Below are 18,993 nucleotides of genomic sequence, written 5' to 3' on the forward strand. Positions count from 1 at the left end.
TTTGTCAGACAGACCTTGTGAGTCGGCAGCCGGACATTATGTAACGGTGTAATTCAATGATTAGTCAGTCGTGTCAGGGGAATAATACAGAAAAGCTATTTTCAACCCCATTTTTTATCACCCGTGCAGTGAGCTTTATGAAACTACGATAGTTCGAAGTATTCCTCTCTCACGCTGTTACATAGTTATTTAAGATCAATAAAACTTTGAAAAACAGAATGAGAAAGTGAACTGTTGGTTTAAGTGATGAGGCTGAGAGGATACAGTTTGGTCCCTGGAGTCTCTTATCCTGACAGGCTGTCCTTGAGAAGCTATCATCACCCCTTTCTTGCAGATTTTACACACAAACCGAATGATACGCTTTTAAATTATAACGTAAAATATCACTCTATTTATTCAGAGGGAAATTGTTGTTGCAGCTGCCATGCAAGAGTTGTAATATGAGAAAATGAACAAAACATGAGATCAGTTTCTATAGATTAAACTATCAAGTTGTCAGGGCTACATAATGAATACTTCATACTAAAAATAAGATTTTATGCAGGTTTTTACTTAATAAAGTGTTTTTACATTGTGTCTTTGCTACTGTTACTCAACATTTCTTCCAAATTTCCAAATTTGGATTTCAGTATAACAAAAACTTCCAGAAACTCTCTAAGTGTGTACAATTTAAATTTTTACATTTGATACCCTCATCTGTCATCATTTACTGAGGCCAAATTGGCTGGACATTTCCTTCTGTGTATTTCTGACACCTCTGCCTCCATTGTCATGGCAAGTACACTTGCCTTATCAACATTCTCTGGATGTTGAATTTTGTTTTGGCTCAGACAAAAGACACAGATCTAAGCAGGCTAGAACAGTAGTTTAGGAGAAAAAGTTAGATTATGTTTTTTTAAGGGCATTGTTGCCTTCATAAGATGAGAGCTGTCAGGAAATGTGAGGAGAGATATGGAACAAAAGGCCTCAGCTGAACATTAACAGGGTACTTTTGCAATTATATGGTCTTTAACCCGAAGGTCACCAGGATGTTCCACAGTGAAATGTTTCTTTCTGAAATTTCGTATCTGTGTCTGAATCACTTTTGGCACTGGCTCTCATTTTTCACTTTATTTGCATTTGAAACTTTGTCAAGTTTTTTTTAGACATACTTTCAAACTAGCAGTCAAACAAGTCGGAAAACAAATGGCTCTGGGTGAGGCTAAAAACCATGATCGGAGCTGACGTCATTCACAGGACACCATGACACATTTTTTTCTTTGTGTCATGTGTTGCTCTTGTGATAGACTGTCCGACAGTCAAGCAGTAGCCTTTGATGGCCTTTATTGAAGCAATGAGCTCCAGTCATAAGTTCATTACTAATGAGTCACTATCGGGGGATAAGGTCATCAATACAGTGTGGGTGAAATCAGGTCAACAAGTTTCTTCAGTGTCTTAAAGTGTCACGGTAAATGCAACGTTTGTTAAAAATAAATGTCCTTTTATTCAAAGGTCTTATCGGATTGACTAATGATGTGAAGTCCAAATCATTTAAATCTCTATGGGTCGATCACACCCTACATGTTTTTAGACAGATTAAAGTGAGTCATCATGGTCACGCTGTATGAATGAGAGTTTGAATTGTGAAATCGTTAAGGTAACGCCGTCTGACACACCTCACATCAAGGGCATGTTAAGAGACCAACTTCCTTAACTTCTATCTCATCTGTCATTTCTGTCCAAAATGTGACTAATATCTGTCCTTTCATCAGTCCCCTGTACTGCTTCAGTGTGTGTTTGCATTAATGAGCGATACTGATGGTACAACACAAGTATAGTGTGATGATAAATCTTTTTTTATCCTTCCAAAGCTGGACTAGGGGTTAAAAGTCAAGTAACAAATTCAATTGAAGGAAGGTAGAGTAATCACACAGCTTAAGTCTTTGGAGCAAGTCAAACTAGATCTTTGGAAGATGTACATTGTCCTCTAGTGAGAAAAAAACACATGCAAGAATGACAGTCTATACTGCAGAGAAAGGCAGTCCAAATTCTACCAAAACACTGACAAGAGTATATTTTCTCCTAATGATTGAATATGTTTGCTTTGTGCTAAACCCTTAGGGGTCACCATAGTCATGGGCCATATGTATGAGGTATTTCCTGCTTCCTGGACATGACTGGATGTGAACACTGGCCACCAGCCAAATACCAGTATATTATACTGGAGATTGTGTATGTGTAGTTGGATTGGAAGATGACAAGCCTGAGCTGAACCAGTGCTTTCTTTAATATGACTGGTCTGACAGGTGAAATCGTTAAATTACTTGGCTCTGCGATCAAACGTTTGTTAATGTCTTCCAAGCCTGATGATGGTGACTAACGATCAAGCAGATGAAAGGTGAAGTTGACTATCACACGAGGGAAGTTAAGTCTGTTTTGACATGGCAGAAAATTAATGTGAACGCTTTAGGCATTTCAAGTTTAAACATCAGATTGTTACTTTCTTCTATCAACAACAATTTGAGATGATTTTTCCAGTCTCATAAGATTTGTCTGATGATTTCAGTCCATCTCCCCCCTTTTTATGTAGTTTCTTTAGTCCAATTTATTATAAATTATGGTTCAATTAAATCAATCCTAAAATGTTTTTTGTTTTGTTCTTTACCTCAGTGTTTTTTTCTTATAAGTTCTTGTGCATTAAGAATATCTCTCCAATGGAAAACGCTGCTCCTGGAATACTACGTCAGTAGTCCCGCTTTTAATTCTGTGACTTTGTGACATCACAAGATGTCACCACGTCACAAGAGCTGTTAGTGGTGCTGGATCTGACTAGTCAGAACAGACTGGGTTTTAGTGAGGTGAGGCTCAGAGGTACAGCTGCGTAAACAGAGGGAAGGGAATAGAGTGGAGTAGAGATGACGTATGTTCATGGCTAACCTGTAAGTTAGCCTGGTCCTGGTTCCCTTAATGAATTTTTTTAATTGGATTTTGGATCATTGCCACAATTATCATCTCAGTAGCAAACACCCATTTATGACACTTACAAATTTTGTTCAGCAAAATAATCTTCACAGATTAAAACTTTTAAGTGTAAATTGAATTGAAAAGCTAATGTTAGGCAATAAACAGACTGCACATGACTTAAACATCACCACCCAGAGTCTTAATACACAATCACTACAACCGTTTCTATATTTCTAAGATGTAAAATTATATTTAGAATAATTTGAAACTAAAGTGAAGACAGACTGGTGAGTAGATCTATCTATCTATCTATCTATCTATCTATCTATCTATCTATCTAGAGGGTCTAAAGCTGTAGCATGTTGTACAAATTGTACTCCCATGTGGAAAAATTGGGATTTTAGGCTCTCAAAAGAAATTGATTTGACTGTGTCGTGTTCAAAAATCAGGCTACACTGTTCACCAGCAACTGTGGCTGTGAAAATTTAAATGAATCAGAGATGTTTTTCAGGTTGAAGTTCTTTAAGAAAGGAGGCCCTCAGATACACACAAACTGAATGATATGCTTTTAAATTATAACGTAAAATATCACTCTATTTATCCAGAGGAAAATTGTTGTTGCATCTGCCATGCAAGAGTTTAAATATGAGAAAATGAACAAAAGATGAGATCAATTTCTATAGATTAAACTAATTGTCAAGTTGTCAGGGCTTCATAATGAATACTTCATACTAAAAGGAAGATTTTATGCAGGTTTTTACGTAATAAACTGTTTTTTACATTGTACCTTTGCTACTGTTACTCAACATCTCAACTATCTATCTATCATTTCATAATCACACACCAACTTAGTCATTAATTAAGAATGCCATCATTCATAATCATGACTGTCATCCCTGTTAGGCAGAATTATGCCAGCTAAGCTGTGTCTGGATAGAGGCTCTAAGATTTCCCGGAGGTAAATGATTCATTCAGAAACAACGCATGTCTTGACTCATTTGATTTGAATCACAGGCGACTTCTGACCGCGATTTTTAAGAGTGAATGTCTCAGATTTGAATACTTGATAGCAACTGAAGATAGCGACAGAGATCAGTTCAAAAGATAAATAACGATCTTTCCACAATACTTCGTTTTGTCAGGGAAGTTTAGACGATTTAAAAGGGCGATGTTGCACACGGCGGTTGTAATAAAAGCAGCCGTAAATATATTATTTTATTCCATAAACCGTATTCGTAATCCGTGAAGTTATCTGAAAGACATTCGGTGAATTTTGAACCCCAAATCACCCCCAAAACGAACATCTGTCGACTGTAGGTGTACGCTCTCTGCTGTCTCCACCGGGTGGGACGTCAACCGGAAGACACGTCAGGGACCGTTTCAGCGGTATAAAATTAATGTAGCTTTATTTGACATTTTTTAACAGCCACAAAACTTCAAAAACAATTTTCTAAAAAAGTCTGTGGTGACGTTGATGCGTAAATATATTTTTTGTGACGACAAAAAAATAGTTTGACCTACATACCCAGGATGCAATTCGCTCTCTTGCCATCTTGTCGAGTAGAAGAGCGGCAGGCAGGGGTTAGCAGCCTGTTAGCATACTGCCTCTGTAGTAAAGTGGTTATCTGTCAGCTAGCTGCTAGTAGCAGCTGCCAAAAGTGAGCTGTCCACACGGAGAGAGCCAAAACTTCAACGACTTTGAGACGTTTTCTCTGTCCACCGCTGGATTATTTGTTCTTTTTGACAAGCCAATGGATTTGTTTACATCATGATATCGCACACGCTGGTGCCCAGGTGTGGAAAACTAGCTAACATCAGCTAACTTAGCTAGTCGGCGAGAAATACATATATAGTTGAGAGAGAAGAGTGGGCTGTGAGACCGGGCCCGCCTCAGACTAAAGTACCGGTGGCAGCTGCTGAACAAGAACTTTGACAAGGGCCTCTTTGCAACTCCGCTGCCGGGACACAAGGAAGGCCGGGTGTCCGAGAGGCCGGAGAAGGAGAACAGAAGTCGCCTGTGTGCTGTGACCGGACACCGCGGAACATTTTGGGACTTTGGCAGGGTCTGGCTCCGCTTGTGACACTTTTCTCCGACAAGAGAGAGGAAGAGGAACGGTATGGAAATGACCTGTGACGGTACGTGTCTGTGTCATATCCCTCAGCTGTGAATTACTTAAGACATTAGTCCAGCACTTCGTTTCATCTGGGAGCAGACAGACTTGACGCAGATAGTCAACATGTCGAAAATGCCAGCGAAGAAGAAAAGTTGCTTCCAGATCACGAGTGTAACGCAGGCTCAGGTGGCGGCCAGCAGCATCACCGACGACACCGAGAGCCTGGACGATCCGGACGAGTCCCGGACAGAGGACGTGTCGTCGGAAATATTTGATGTTTCTCGGGCCGACATGGCGGTGTGTGAGAGGAGTTCATCCGAGGAAACTCTTAACAACGTAGCGGAGCCTCAGGAGGGCCAGCCGCCGACCACAGGTCCTGTCAACGGGGGACTTTCTTACAAAAGTATAGGCACTGGTCGTGTCACCCCACATAATTTAGTAGGAAGTGTGCCTGTGCCAGCTACAGCTCAACCCTTTGTTCCAAACTCAGCCACCCATCCATCTACAGTCATCAATTCAGCCCCTGCTGTCACTGTCTCTACCAGTGTGGCTCACACTGCCCCTGTGAGCACCAGCTGTAGTTCCCGTTTCAGGGTCATTAAACTTGACCATGGTACAGGAGAGCCCTTCAGACGGGGCAGGTGGACATGCACTGAGTTCTATGACAGAGATTCAGATTCAAATGTTAATCGAACTGTGGATAGCATAAAGCCAACTGTAACCACTGATCACAGTACCGACAGGGACAGTGGGCTAGGGGCTACTATCAACTCTGTGGTCACTAGCAGTGCACAGGCTTTGGAGAACACCGCGGACAGTGGTTACTCCATCGGGAACCCTGCCCACCCCCACCCTTCAGAGCCTCTGCAGCAAGGCTACAGCTTGGCTCCAAAGATAGGGAGCGGGGCAAGTGCCTTCCAGCCCACAGGGTATACATCTACAGCATCACAGCAGCCACAACAGGGTCAGGTCAATATGCAGCCTGGTGCCCCCCAAACCTTCCTCTCCAACAGCCTCAATGGTGTGCACCAAGGTGCCATGCAGCAGAAGTCTCCCATTATGCCTCCTGTCACGCAGGCCCAGCAGTTTGCCTATTCCTCTCATCCCACTGGCCTCTCAGCTGGCCAGCTGGACTATCGACAACAGCACTTTGGCTCAAGCACTCAGAACCTTCCCATGTCGACCCTCCCTTTGGGGCCTTCAACCAGCCAGGTACCCTCATCTCTATTAACCAGCACTGGTGTAGGGGCCCACCGGCTGGGTGGAGAGGCAGGCTCAGTACAGGCCCTCCTCCTACAAGTGGGCAATGCAGCAGCCATGGCTCCCATTCTTACAGGTGGCCAACATCCTCATGTCAACCAGACGCAGCCTTCAGGAGGGATACCCACCAACTCCCAAAGCGGTGTCCAGAACGCGCCTGCCGCAGTGCCCAGTACCACCAACGCCCCTCCGGGTGGAGGACTTGTCCAGCCCCAGGGAGCCCACGGAGGAGCCACAACAGGCCTTCCCTCTGGCTTCAATATCCAGGCAGACGATAGTAGGCAGAAGTCTGATGTCCTACCTCAGTCCAGTGCCCTTGTGGTGCCAGGGAAAGATGGTGTAAAGCCTTTTATTGGTGAAGGCCTCAACCTGCCCACTCCTTCTGTCAACAGCCTGTTTGGCATCCAAATAACCATGAATGTTGATGACGACAGGTAAGAGAGTATAATGCAAAAAAGCTTGTGTTAAAGGATTTCACATCGATGAATATTGTTTGCATCTTTTTTGTTCAGCTGTGTGCCATCAGTGATGCAATATTTCAGTGTGGATATCAGTTTGCCCGAGTCTGAGGGGTAAAAAGCGACCTGGTGATGCTGTCTGATAGATTGTTGGAGGTAGTAAGTTTGTATCTGGAAGTTTGCCCACATATTAAACATTCTTGTTACATTCTACAGCAGTGTGCTCATACTCCAAACTCTGAAGAATGGCTCTCTCTTCACTAGCGCTCAAATTAGGCACACTTTAACTAGAAGTCTTCACTTGTACTTAAAGAACAATAAAACAAAACACACATTTTACCTCTGTTTGTAAGTCTACAGTTGTAGACTGGGAGGAAGGAGGCATTAGAAGTGTACTGAGCCAATGAAATCTGGCTGTGACAGGAAGAATATTCTGTCTCTTTCATTAATAGCCAACCCACAAAACCCTGGATAGCGTTGCCTGTTTAGACACCCACAGCCCCCTCCCTCAAGCTTCCATTCAACCATACGGGCTGTTTGGGTTTAGGGGGCGTTAACAAGCACTCAGATATGTTACAACACACACACAGTAGCTGTGTTTTGTAGCAGAGAAATGACAAAAAAACCTCTCCAAACGTAGGCAGTGAGTTTTATTCCCCTGTCTGCCTTGGAGAGACAGTGATCCCAGACTTGAAACTGAAAAGCTTGTAAATACCGACTCTTCCCTTACCTACTCACTGTACTCCTGTAATGTACATACTGTAGCTATTTTTAGGGTCCGTCAGATGGCCCTCAACACACTCTTCGCCATTCCAAGCAAGCAGTTGGAGAGGTGATGTTTGACCCAGATGAGAGCTGGAGTCCACCCACACACACGTGCATAGTCTGTCCTGTATTTATGTAGGCCTCAGTGTTTATCAGTGTGCTCTTGTTCTGTTCTTCAGTGCTTATTATGAATGACACAGCCAGGAGGAGGAGGTGCTAGTGTGTGTGTTTTAAGAGGTTGAGGTCTGATTTTTATTGCTCATAGTCCAGATATTCCAGAAGCTTATCGTTGTTTGCAGACAGACCTTATCCCAGCAGTATCACTAATGTGCCGAGGGCAGAAACAGTGTTGCGTTGTGTGTCCCTGATTTCATCAAAGGAACAGCCAGTGCCCATTCCCTAGCCATTTTTGTGTGTGTGTGTGAGAGAGGAGTGACATCAGTGGCTGTGTGCGTAGCTATGGTGATGGTGGCAGCAGGACAGGACAGGACGTGTCAGAGAGGTGGAGAGGACAGACAGACGGGTGCATGGACACACACCTGTGGGAATGATTGCAGGCATTAATGCCACTGTGTCTCTGGCAGCAATGACATGACCAGACTGAATCAGCAGTATGATGTTTGCCTTCTTTGACTGTGGCTCTCGGACTCCTTGTCAGACCTCCCCATGTACATGTTGACACATAATCTTAAAGTGCTGACTTGTTCCTACCCTTTCAGGGGTTTAAGCTCCTTCTTCTTGTTTTCTTCACCCTTGCTCAATTTTTCACGAGACTGTGAATTGTAGAGACTTAAAACTCCCCACTTGTCATTAAAGCTGCAATGATTAATTAATTGTCCACTATTGAATTAGTCGCCAACTATTTTGACAGTCGATTGAAGTCAAGATTCTGTGATTCCAGCTTCTTAAGCATTTTCTGATTTCTTTCCTCCTTTATTATACAAGCCATTTGAGGACTTCATCTTGGTCTTTGGGAAACACTGATTGATAATAGTCAAAATGTTCTGACATTTTATACAGGAAAAAACTGATCAGCTACTTGAGAAAATGATCAACAGTCAACAGATTAATCAGCCGTGAAAATAAGTTGCATCATAAGATTTAAACAAAGCGTTGCGAAATGGGGGCTCACTTTGCCACATAGGACAGCTATAATTAAAGTGCATGTTAAGCCCTTTTAAATGAGATTTAACTCCCACATTGGTTATGGTTAGTCTTCATAAATGTTTCTGGAGCCAGTTTTAAAAATCTGTTTGTTGTTCAGTTTGCAACAAAATTGCTCCTTCAGACACACTTTATAACATTTTTACAGCTAAATAAGATGAACAGTAACACTGCCATCTGCAAATAATCTTCACTAAAACCAGTGGACCACCACTTCAGATTACCAAATGGCTTCATTTTAGTTAAGACAGCCAATAGGAGGCACTGCATAAACATGATATTTTCCAATGACGTGGATCAAGGTGCATTTTCAAATTTTGTCCTGAACGGTGTGTGCTGCGATGTCATAACTGTCTCATAACTGTATAACTGTCTCTAGAAATGCAGTTCATGTGTGCCACATTTCATGGAATTTCAATTTGACATTTCCAAAAATGTAAAGGCCTAATCTGACACAGTGCCAGAACCAAAACTCGGTTGACAGATTAAGCCATCTAAGCTTTAAAATTGCTCCATGGGAAAAGAGTCTCTGTCATTTTGAATATTGCTGAAAACATTCCTGATGGTTTTGCTTTGTACAATGTACCAGGAAGCTTGGCAAATATAAACCCAGCGTATTTGGACAGTGAACCACAGAAATCACAAATCCGTACGTAGGTTCTTAGGTTCTTTTAACTAAACTTGGTACGTATTTTAATCAACAATGAAAAATGCGTAAAGAAAACTGTTTCACTGATTCAGCCTGGATTAGCCCACCTCTTATGCACTTTTCCTAAATAATGGGAATTGCGGAACTTTCTATATAGACCATGCCTGCAGCATATATTCACAGATGTACACACGTGCTGCATTTTGGTTAACCTCAAATCTTGTGCAGTTTTTAAATTAAGTTGTGGGGCCCAAAGGCAGGTTGGCAGTCACAGGCATAATTTTAACTATCATCAGTTGTAATTAAAATGCCTTGTTAACTCGTAACGTTCTTGTGAATCTCAGTAGGGACCAAAAGGAGGAGGGGAAAAAAGGGAAAAAAAAAAAAAGAGTCTTTCAGGGAACACACCCCAGCATAACGGGACACATATTTTCAAACTTTTTCCTCTTGTCAGAGGTGCATTGTTCTGTGCAGAACCTCCACCTCCACGAGAAATCTGCTCCAAGTCTCATTGTTTGGTTCTGTTTTGAATTAGCATGCATCACAAAAGTGGAACAAAAAATTGTGGGGGTGGAGTTGTGAGATTAGAATGATTTCCCCTCAGCTTGGACTGGTTAACATCTCTGCTCAGCATGCTGCATCTCTGCCAAATAAAGTGATGAAGCTGCCCCCTGGGAGGAATCTGTTTCCTTCAATAGGGGCACTTGACCTTAAACTCAATTACTTCTTCCCAGGACAGACACACCCTCCCTCCCTCTTGTACTGTCTCAATTAGGGATGTTAATTATTAATCCACAATTAATTACATTTTCTCAAGCAGGAGAACAGTAGTAACGTAATTGCACATGGGAGAGAAATGCAGTCTGACAGTAATTCTGGCACACAGTTCACTGTATATCATTACATTTTAGACAGAGGAGGAGCACAATAACTCACCTGAAGTCAAATTAATTTGATTAATGTGAAGTAATAAGTTGTCATTAAATGAATAAGGTCTGAACATCCAAAACATCTAAACTGATCACTTTCATCTTGCATGCTGTTGCTGGAAATATTTATGATGAGCCAAAGGAGGAATATGTAATGTGCCCTCCTTTAGGCTGTGTGCTGAGTCATATTGCTCTTTTGATGCAGATCACACCGAGCACTACTGGTGCACTCGAATATTATCATTATTAACCTTTTCTTCACTGAATTTGTATGTTGGCAAGAATCAGCTTTTAGTACACTGTCTTGCCTTCATTTGTCTCTTCCTCTGCTGGTTGAAGTGTGGCCACAGGCCTGAACACTTCTCACCCTCCCTTAGTCTGACATTTGTAGGCAGCTTTTTTTTTTACTTGAGTTACAACATCCCAGTCTTACTGGAAAACTTTTTTTGCTGGCCTAAAATGGTAGTTCCCTCAGAAGAATAGGTTATTTGTGACTTTTGACACTGTCAGTAATGTTGTAGCAATCTTGTATGGGTGAGTAGAAATTAATTAAATGACCATAAGTGGGTCTGCACATGCAGGCTTTTTCAAAAAGACCCCTCCTCTCTTTTGTACATACATCCACATTCAAACTTGAGAGTGACCTAGTTGAGTTACAGTGTGGTATTGGTTGTTGAGTCGGTGCTACTTCATGAAATACAAGAGCCTGGGTGAAGACTATTGTTCACAGTCAGTATGGGGGATTTCGACCGAGCACCCTCTAGTCACGAGTATGGTTTCATAAACTTAAGTTTTGTTTCCGGCAGATTAAAAGCCTGCCGCTCTTATCAGCAAACAATCCGATGAACTTGGGTCAACAAAAGGAGAGTAAGCCAGATCTCCTCGACTTGTCTGATAGCCGACATATGATGTCACCATGCAGTTTCGGAAACTCAAATACACACAAGATTAATTTCTCCTAGTACACGCTGAATGCCACATAAAGTTGTAATCTGATTGGAACATTTATGAAAGGTCAGCCGCAAAGGGTGTGCGAGTTCAACTTGTTGGAAATTCTGAGTCTTCCAGCGCAGACACTCCTGCAGTTGTAAACACAATGGTTCCACTGGTAGGGAGAGTGATTTTGTTGGTGTTCACATGAAAAAGTGTCAGTCTTTGTTGCTGTCAGTGGACTTTCAAGCAGCCTTCTGCTAATATACGTTAACACTGGATTGCCTTGAAGCTTAGTTGGAGCTTAGCTGGTATGCGGATGTTTAGCTGTTAATGTCTCTCAGCTGACTGTGTTGTGTCAGAGTCAGAAAAATATTGTTTCACTGGTTAGCTGAGCAAGTGAATGGCCCCAATTCCCCAGAGCTCAATGTGACATCTTCAGGTGGCGTCTTTTATCCAACCAACAGTCCAAAACCCAAGGACTCTTCATTTACTATAATAATTGACAAAGAAAAGTTGCAAATTTGAGAAACTGAAACCAGCAAATGTGACGGAAATGATTAATCGATTAGCAAAATAGTTGATTCATTTTCTTCAGACAGACTAATCGTTTAATTAACTTACTGTCACCGCTTAATTGATCATATTTGTTTTTGTTGTCATTGTTTAGTCCTGAACCCGTGGCATGCATAAGCGTGGTCTTTAAGAGAGTAGTTTGTTGAATGCCTTTAAGGATCAATGTTCCTCATGTCTTTTAGTTTTTTCTCTGGCTCTCTTACGCAGATTATGATTGCAATTATTTTACTGCTCTGTCATTTGTTTTGAAACAGTGAAGAGACACTTTTGTTCAGTTGGATTAGTGTTAAATGCAAGAGAAATGAGCAGGGTTTTAACCCCCACTGCTGCTCATGGCTTTAAAAGCTGTGAAGGCACGTGTTTTACAAGCCTGGAGTGCAGTGAAATGTCAAAGGTTCATGCTGTTATTGACTGATATTTTAGTCTAAAAATGTGTGCTTGTTTGGGTTGAAAGTGTTTTGGTTCCATAGATATAACAGAACACAAAAGGTATCTCCATTTAACTATTCAAGAGCGTGTCTGCATTGAATGTTAGTCTGAATGTGCACATGTTCACTGCTTGTACTGTAGCACCTCCCTCCAGTTTACCTCTTTACCTCCTGTTTGACAGTTTAACACAAAAGGGGAGGGGGCTGACGACAGGGTGGGATGGAGGGACAGGTTTGGGATGGGGTGTCTGTGTGTTTGTGTGTTGGGGGGTCGTAGTTTGGTTGCCACAGTGTCTGGAAACAAGGGAGCAGCTTATTTTCCACTGATAGCTGACCTGCCTGAACCTCCAGTGGACACATTCCAGGAGCCCTGAATGGCTGCGATTGTGGGACGTCCCGGGCTGCGGCCTGAGCAGACGGGTCTGCATCAGCTCTGTTTTTGGGCTGCATCACTGACCCTGCCCTTCTGTCTATATCCCTCTAATGTGGCTGTTCTGTCTCTGGCTCTTGTTTTTTCCATCCCCTGACGGACCTGTTTGCAGACTCTCCCTCTCCTCTTCTAAACTGCGGATTACCCTTCATCATCTTTTTGTCTTTTCTAGTTTTTATTAACCCTCAGTTCATACACAAACTATTCTCTTTACTGTTTAATTTGGTTTGGAGGTTTTAGTGTTGACCAATCTCCAGCATTTTTTTACAAGACTAAAAATTGACCAGAGTTTACTTTTGAATGATGTCTCCTGGACCCTCATAGTGCAGAAAAAGACAGCGTGACTTTCTTGCACAGAGGCAGAGCAAAACTAACATCCTCATTTTGTAATAGCACAGGTCAATTGTGTTTTGGTTTTGAAACATGTCAGGTTTGCTATATTTTTTCCCTCCTTGTTATACATTCTCAAAGATCCAAAGAGGCCAGTGGTGTGAGGCAAAGTGGTTTACTAAGTTAGCATAGCAGGACCCACCCTGTTATCTCAGCAAGATGCGGTCAGGGGATCACTTCCAATTAGAGTGGACCTGCCAAAGCAAGTAAACAACCAGCTCCTGGCGGCCTACCATAGCTAACTCAGTTTGTACTGGAAGCAAGGCCATTGAATCAGTCACAGAGTATGTAGCTGGCTGTTCCAGGAATAAGGACAGTGTGTGCAAACTGTATCTGTTTGTTGTCTATTCCCAAACGGTGTCAGTACAGAACAGGTTTGACCCAATCTTAGCCCTAGACCTAGTTATAGCTTGTGAAGTTTGCGACGACTCATTTCTAACACTCTGACCAAAGAGAAAACCTGTTGACAGGTCCTTGTTACCATTCTGTGCTTTCTACATGGAGAAAAGGGTTACCTTGAGCTGAAGGACCGTGTCATGTTCCAGTATCTTCCACCAGTGATGTTAGAGAATTGAGTCAATCAAGAACATATTAAATAATACACACCATTTCCAATTGTGTTTTCACAAGATTGACAGTTATTCGTCCAGATAAAAGATCACGGGCTGCTAACAAGATCAAACAGACTTTTTGAAGCCTGGAACCAAGAGCCATGTTTCCATGCTATCAATGATTGACAGCTGCTGTAGTACCAAATGGAAAAATAAAAATCTCTTTTGATACAAGTTTTGAGAGAGTGGACTTATCTGTTGGAAATATACAGAAGAGAAGACATTTTTGTTGTATCCAGGGCCTTTCCAGTGATTTAGCAGAAGCACTGAGTCCTGCCACATAAAGATGCCACATTAAGATGCCACAGCATTTCAGTTCTACTTGGTTTGACAAGGTTCCTTTGTCAGCCATGTTTTTTTATTTATTGTGAGACTTGCCCCTTTAGATCTGCAACAATTAGTCAAGTAAGTTTATCAGCAGAAATAATTCTGTCATTCATATTTCTATTAATAATCATTTCTTTGCTCATTATTCAAGCAAAAATGCCATCCATTGTCTTCTTCCAGCTTCACAGATGTGAGGGTTTGCTGCGTTTCCCACTCATTGTGATAGTAAAGTAAGTATCTTTGGTATTTGGGGCTGTTGGCTAGAAACTACAAGTAATTTGAAGATATCACCTTGTTGTGAAGGAATTTGTGATGGTTATTTTTCATATTTTATTATGGACGAAACAATCACTAATTTTGTGAAAACAAAATCCACAAATTGAAGGTAGGGGCGCCCTCGGAATGACACTCAACAATCAGCTGTATTTCTGCAGAATTGCCCTTCCTACCTTAAATCGATTATGACAGCAATTATTTGCAGACTGAGTGTTTACCATGAAAAACAGTGGTGTGTGTGTTATTTACATACCACAGCAACAGCAGCTTGTTAAAAAGCTCTTAACTACTTATCTTACAAAGTTCTCCCACGAGCACCTGTTGCCTGCAGCTCTTCCTTTAACGTGCTCACTCATGCTGTGTTCTTGTGACGTTGACATATTTGAAATGATGTTGCTTTTGACCTAAGACAGCAGCGTCCACTTACAATGGAGAGAGACATTTTTAAGGGCCTAAATCTGTTTCAACTTTCTGTCAATGAGCTATTTAAATATATTTAAAATAAAACCCCTCTTGACAACATTCTCGCTTCAGCCTTCTTAGAAGCGTATCACATATTTCCGATTTTGTTGTCTCAGACCCTGTTGGTTTACGGTAAAGTCAGATATTCTGATACAAAATAGAGGAAGTGAGAGAGAGGAAAGTTCATTTAGGGGAACATTTCTTTGCAAACGTCTAGTACAGTTTCTGGACAACCGATGGGCAGAACTGGCCTCATCTCAGACTTTCTCTTTTTCTTGTTTGCTCTCTGATATGTCATTAATACAATAAGTAATGAAATAATAAAAAAAAGCTGACCATAGATCAGTGTTTACTCTTTAAGCATGGAAGAGAAGATTGCTTTTCAGCTCTATATAAGCTAACCAGTTGCTATAGAAAATGTGAAGCTATCTATTGCAGCCCTTCAGTCTCCCAGAGTGGGAAGCAATGCCTGAACAACAAGGTTTCAGTGCATAGAGCCCCCCGGAGCCTGACATGACTGAATAGTGAGTAATGAGGATGTGTGGAAAGCATGGTAGGCAGCTGCATTTGAGTCATCCATCCTCTCTCCGTGCTCTCGCTCGCTTTCAATGGGTGTCGTCGACTGATCTGGCTAACTGGTGCCTGTGACTGTTCATCTGTTCTCCAGTCCTGTGTGTGTGTTTGTCTCCCAGTGACATTGTGGGATTGGCTGAAGAGAGGCTTCAAGTTGAAGAAGATTGAATTTGAAATCTTAGGGGGAATTCTCATGTTTGGCTTCTTCTCAGCGTCTCCAGAGTCTGGGAGCATTTTTTTTCACTCAATCACTGCCTGCGTTGTTTTTTCTAATTTGTCCCAAATTTTTTCCAAAGGGTTTGTCTGTGGGTAAGTCCACACACAGAGAGACAAATCAATTCTTGGACGAACAACATAACTTAAGCAGATTTGGCCTGGCCTGTTTTGGCTTAAAGAAAATAAAAGGCTAAGATTTGTCAGTTATGATCAGATGTTCATCTTTGAATTCAGTTTTTACTGTTTTATGTTTATGGAAGCCACATTTCTCCACTGAACAGCTCTCTCAATTGAAAAGCCAGGGCGAAGCAGAAAACCATTACCAAACTAACATTAGCTACTGTTGCTCTCTGCTAGCGGAGCGGAGTGAAGCTCTGAGACGAGGCATGTGATAGTCAATTGTTTCATTGTCGCAGAGGAACTGACCCGAGTCCAGCAGCATTAAACAACTTAAAACAAATCGTTCACAGGATTACATAGGCAACTGAGAGATACCATTTATTTATGTCCCCTCACAATCCGCTCACAGATGGCCAGTAAGAAGGTGATTTATACATTTAATTTGCTGCAAATTGTGACATAAAAGACCAGAGCGATATATCATCCATTAACGTTTGCTAACATAAACACACAGCATATACCATTATAAAGTGTTTGATTATTAAAGAATGATGAGCAAAATGTACTGTCTAGGACTGTGTACTGTGTACAGAAATTTCTCTCTGTATCTGTAGTAGAGAAGAGGTTTCTACATTACCGCAATCATATCTTTGCCATGACTGTATTGATAACCCTTGTTATCAACTGGTCGACTCTTAAAAAGTTTTGCTTATTGAACTAGAAGTGGTGGTATACTGGCATCCTAGCAGAACTTTAATCATTTCAGTCATCATCAATCATTTCACTGCAAATACCCGATGGAGAAGATATTGGTCTCAGGTGTCAAAAGGGCAGACATGAAAGAAGGTTTTCATTAGTGATTAATCTTGCAGTTATCTTTTTGATTAAAGTGAAAAAATGTAATCACAACCTCCTAAAGTCCAAGATGATGTTTTTCAGATTAACAAAAGTCCCAAACTAATTTCTCTGCCATACTATCTTGCAGCAAATCCTCCCAAATGAGAAGCTGTAGATGGAGATAGTTTGGCTTTTTGCTTCTAACATTATTTAAACAATACATTGATAATACATAAGGTGTCAATATTAATATGCTCATGGATTTAGAGTTCTCTAAAGATCCCAACAAGTAAGTAAAGATGGACACAACCTGCTCTAAAGGCCATCTTGGGTCATATCAGTTCTGCAAGTTGAATCTAACATCCATGCAGACACTGCAAATTCTTCAGTGTGCTTCTTTTTTCTGCCTTCAGCTGAGAAAGGCGCAGGTTTAGTAAGAACCGAGGTTTCCTGCTTTGCTTTGATGTCCGCTTTCATATTCTGTCAAATGCTTCCGCCGTTGTCTTCTTCCTCTTCTTTCTCTGAAGTTGACTTCGTCTTGAGTGTCTCCTCTCGTCAGCAGTGAACCACTCTCTGCCCCCCCACCACCTCCCCCCTTATGTTTTACAATGAGCAGGCTTCTGCAAGGAAACGGACGTGAGTCATTGTGGCTAGGTAGACTGATAACGGTTTATTCACTCAGTCGAAACGCCGGTATCGAATAGGTGACACCTTGGCTTGTTATTACTGAATCAGGTTGGATTTGTCAGAAGTGCCCAAACTTGTCCTCTTTTTCAACCAGTGAAGATCACCCAGATCATATAATTTATCTCCTAGCTACCAACAAATAACTTCCTGCAATTATGTGATTATAGTTGAGTGTGTGTGTGTGTGTGTGTGTGTGTGTGTGTGTGTGTAATTTTTACTGCTTAGAAAATGATCAGCCTTTTCATAACTCTTTGTTGACCTTATTGCGTCATGCTGTTGTGATTCATTCTCTGCTCACGCGAGTCATTCAGTAGAAATGCTGAAATGTATAAAAACTTTAGTTGTCATTGTGAAAACCAGAAGCCTTTCTTCCTCTTGAAGCTTTCCTAACTGCTCTGTGACATTGTTGGTTCTCTTTTAGCCTTATAAGAAGCAGTCATCATCCGCATTGTTGACCTCCTGGTTAGCACTTTGGTGAGGTGTGATGACTGGTTCATACGAAACTTTCACACCGCTGTGCCTTTTTATCTGAGTCAGCCTCCAAGTTTAACACGTTTAAACATTTCACTTACATTCTCAATCATAAAACCGTGAAACTGGAACACAGGTGACAGAGTAACAACATGTGAAGTTAAAGCCCAGCAAAGACCATTTCCTATTATATATGGTTAAGTACAATATTGGCTTCCAAAATATTGTAGAGTGGAAATATAAAGTTTTATAAAATGAAAACACTCAAGTAGAGTAGAAGCACCTTGAATTTTTACTTAAGTATAGCACTTGAGTGAATGTGCTATAAATGTTCAAGTCAAACGCTGCCACTGCTCTGCCCTGCTGCCACTGCTCTGCCCTGCTGCCACCCTCTGCTCTGACTCAGAATTAGGTCATCGAAAAAACTCCAAACAATGGAAAATATCCTGCGAGCACTTCCCTCACTGTCCATGAATGGACCTCAGCAGACGCAGCAGCTGAAACCACAAAGGATAATGCACTGGCATTTAATGTAGGACTGCAACCAATATGTCTGACTGTGCAACAGTCACTGTTCTGTTCATTTCTTGGATGTGAGAGGGAAGCTAAGACTATAGAGCAAATACAGTGGAGCCAATACAGGTGGACCTGCTCATAAACACATTGCTCTGAAGTGCCAGCAATGGAAAAAAAACTCGACAGTAGAACCTACGTGCCTTTGAGGTACTGGAACCTTTCTTTGCAGGAGACAGAACAGTGACAGATTAGGTTATAACCACATTCAATATAATCGAAAGTGTAAAAGCTATGAAATTAAATACCTGTAGGTTTAGGTGTGATACATATTTGTATTGAATTTCATACATGAAGGTGAAACGTTCCTTCGGGGCTGGTCTTTAGGAGGTGGTAGCAAGCCAGTTTGCCCTGTCTGCGCAAAACCAGTAAAAAAAGGTTTTCACCATTTGTGTGAAAAGTTTTGGTGCACCTTTAACAACTCAAAAATGAGACAAAATTGGCAGAAGAAAAAAAAAATCTTCCAATCAGTCAAAGATATCAGATATTTATAAGGCATCTTGAATTGTGATTAGCATACATGCAGTAAAATAACATTTATTTTTCAGACATTATAGAGGATTGAGTCTTGAAAGAAATCACAAACTTCACAATGATACATTTGCTACATTCAGGATTAAGGCCCTCCTAATCTGCGTGGTTCTGTTCTCTCATACAAAGACCTGTAAAAGAAGCCTATGCACAGGGCTTTCCACTAAGACACAGACTAGCCAGCCATAATACATAAGTAGCCAGCCGGGGGGGGGGGGGGGGGGGGGGTACGATCTTATATACTGGTCTTAAATGTAATAATAATAATAATAA

The 18,993-nt window shown here is 41.4% G+C and overlaps 1 protein-coding gene across 2 annotated transcripts in view; it reads left to right on the top strand.

The window, feature by feature from the left end:
* Window positions 1–4,471: 4,471 nt before the first annotated feature.
* The window catches only part of tsc22d2 (TSC22 domain family 2), a 39,027-nt gene continuing 24,505 nt past the window's right edge, over window positions 4,472–18,993 (top strand). The window contains exon 1 of one of the 2 annotated variants that reach the window (XM_030433552.1): window positions 4,472–6,751. In XM_030433552.1, the coding sequence (XP_030289412.1) occupies window positions 5,181–6,751 (1,571 nt within the window). In that variant the 5' untranslated portion in view covers window positions 4,472–5,180. The remainder of the gene's footprint in view (window positions 6,752–18,993) is intronic. The other variant, XM_030433553.1, reaches the window with a different exon arrangement.

This window comes from Sparus aurata, chromosome 11, assembly GCF_900880675.1.
Source record: "Sparus aurata chromosome 11, fSpaAur1.1, whole genome shotgun sequence".
Taxonomy (NCBI): Eukaryota; Metazoa; Chordata; class Actinopteri; order Spariformes; family Sparidae; genus Sparus; species Sparus aurata.